Here is a 2,959-nt window from a genome sequence, read left to right on the forward strand (position 1 = left end):
CATTTTTATAAAACTTTTTTTAAGTTTGTGTGTTGTACTGTATCTCATAAAAAAAAAACACACCAGTAAATATGTTTTAGACATGAGCATGCACAGGGAAATGCTATTCATTTGTAATGTGCATTTTGCAAGTGGTAAGGTGATATGTTTAAGACTATATGTAATTACTAATGTCTATTTGTTATCATGTTTGCAGATTTTGTGTACAGCAACCAATGGACAACCTGACATTCACAAACAGCTTTCTCCTCTTGGAGGGACTGAAAGTTACACCTCATTCATCTCAGCCTGTTTTCATCCTGCTTCTCTTGGCTTATGTTTTTACAATGGTATCAAACATTGGACTTATATTTCTGATCTCAACAGAGAAGAATCTGCATGACCCAATGCATTTTTTGTTCTGCAACTTGCCACTGAATGATATAATGGGGACAACTGTCATTATGCCACGCTTGCTGCAGGACATTTTAAGGGAACCATCAGAGCGCTACATATCATATGCTGAGTGTGTTATTCAAGCTTATTTTGTGCATGTATTTACAGCAGCATGCCACTATGTGCTGATGATCATGGCCTTTGACAGATATGTGGCTATATGTAATCCATTGCGATACACAACTATAATGACCAATAAAATGGTTATTAAACTATCAGCATTTGCTTGGGGCCTGGCCATTCTTTTAGTGACTATTATGATTGGACTCACTCTGCGCTTGTCTCACTGTAGGTATAAAATTGAAAACCCTTTCTGTGACAATGCCTCACTGTTTAAACTGTCCTGTGAAAATGTGGTCATAAATAATGTGTATGGACTTGTTTATACTATCATTGTACTCAGTCTATCAGCGCTGTGTATATTCTTAACATATGTCAAGATTGCTACTGTATGCGTAACCAGCAAAAACAAAGCACTCAACAGCAAAGCCATAAAAACCTGCAGCACTCATTTAGCGGTTTATTTAATCATGTTTGTTTCTGGAGCAACTTTTATTTTACTTCATCGTTTTCCTGAATACTCTGACAGCAGGAAACTAGCTAGTATAATGTTTCACATTGTACCACCAGGATTAAATCCTTTAGTATATGGTTTACAAACCAAAGAGATAAGACAAAAGATTGTAAAAAACTGGTGGGGAACAAAATGAATTCTTCAATGGATTATGTATCTTCATAACATAGTCAATATTATTTTAAAGGATTTTGTGTATGTGAAAATAATATTTAAATAATATTTAGCTAAGAATAACTGTAGTACTGTAAGACTGCAAACTCTAACTTTGTTCTGTACTCAAATCCTTTTCAGTATTTATCAGTGTTTGTATGAGAATTGTTTAATAACCAATTTAAATTAAGTTGTAAGCACATGTTACCTGGAAAAAGAAAAGAAAATAAACAACAAGGAAAGAGCACATGTTCAGTTTGGCTCACTATAAGCACAAAAATCAACTTAAAAAAAGAGAGTCTTTAAAATTCTTTGAAAAGAGAACAAAAAAGGGCACCTATGCACAGGATGCAACAAAGCTGGGTTAGCAACAAAACGGAAAGGGTAAAACAAAAAAAGTACAGATGTTAAGAGGCCTAGCTAACCCCCTCCACATCCATTAAAAACAAAACAAACAAGCACTAGAGAAATGTTTATGAGCCTTTGGCTATGGAATTACACAGCTTCAGTTTTGCTAAGGATGACTATGTTCTCATTTGAGGAAACCTGAGGGTTAGCAAAGGTCCTTTCCTGCTTCCTTGTGAAAACATCACTATGCACGGTTTAGACTGGTTTGTTTGGATCAGTGTTGTATTAAAGACCCCCTGTGGTGAAAATCAAGTTATGTTGTTTAGATGTCTATGTGTTGTTTTTCATTTTTTTATTTGTTCAAAGTGTTTCTAAGGATACTGATTTTTAGAAGGTAGACTGGTGAATGAGAACATTGTTTGTGTAACTTTAGCAACACATTATTGGCTAAATAATGGCAGAATGTGCGCAAAGTGCGCTCCCTTAATAACTCCTAAAAAGCTGACATCTCAGTTCATCGCGATCTCACAAAGCGCCGTCATGAAGCTGACTGCAAAATTTATCTTTCATAATGGCAACAATTTCTTTGTTATAATTAGAGGATTTGCCAGCATGCAGAATTCAGCACTGAACAAAAACTCCCTTTGAGCGGAGAGTGGATTCGGTCTTAAATGTATCTGATTGATCTTTTGAAGCCTGTCCACATTTTTTGTTTTGTTGGGTTTAGTAAATGCATGCATTTTGTTTCTTTTGCTGCAGAAATTCAGTACAAAAAATGAATGACCCATCTCAGAGTAGCTTTATAGAATGCCCTTCAGTTTTATTTCATTATCAGCAATCACCGTGTTGACAATGGCAAGTTCCTGTTATTATTTAGGAGCTTTCCTCTGCCTGCTGAGGGAGGTAGATGTTGAATCCTTTGATAGACAAAATATTACCTATTAGAGACCAGAGGCATACAGTCACTGTAATACATGGTAAAATAATTTACACTTTGCAGTAGGAGAAGCCCTTATACAATATCCTACCTGTTAGTTTCTCAAAATTATGGATAATGGATGGCACTGTGTCCCGGCTAAGTTTTGGCTGTACTCGTTCACCAGCCTCTCTGTATGATAGCCAGTGGTTTATGACGTGGTCTTTGATAGTAGCTCTTATATCATCATTTACCCTAACTCTGGCCCTTCTTTGAGCACCACCCAGCATTCTAACTCCTCAATCTCTACCTTGTCCATGTCCAGGCATTCCTCTCCCTCGCCCTTGCCCTGGTACTCATTTTCCTCTCCCTCATTACTTTCTTTGTGTTGCTTTATATTGTTCCTTTTTCACACAAGATCAGCCCAAAGAGGTCCTCTTTTACTGTATACCATGTGACTGAAAGAACATCAACACCTGAACAATTCCTAGATGGGAATCAGCTGTGATTTATATATTTGCATAACTTCAATC

General features: G+C 36.5%; 1 protein-coding gene across 1 annotated transcript; it reads left to right on the forward strand.

The window, feature by feature from the left end:
* Nucleotides 1–215: 215 nt before the first annotated feature.
* On the forward strand, nt 216–1,145 carry LOC307137060 (olfactory receptor 8G17-like; the record flags this gene model as incomplete). The annotated part of the gene is made up of 1 exon (XM_079834539.1): nt 216–1,145. One exon carries the CDS (start codon nt 216–218, stop codon nt 1,143–1,145), a length of 930 nt encoding a protein of 309 aa, XP_079690665.1.
* Between the last annotated feature and the right edge of the window lie 1,814 nt (nt 1,146–2,959).

This window comes from Gobio gobio, assembly GCF_949357685.1.
Source record: "Gobio gobio genome assembly, chromosome: 14".
In the NCBI taxonomy this organism is placed as follows: domain Eukaryota; kingdom Metazoa; phylum Chordata; class Actinopteri; order Cypriniformes; family Gobionidae; genus Gobio; species Gobio gobio.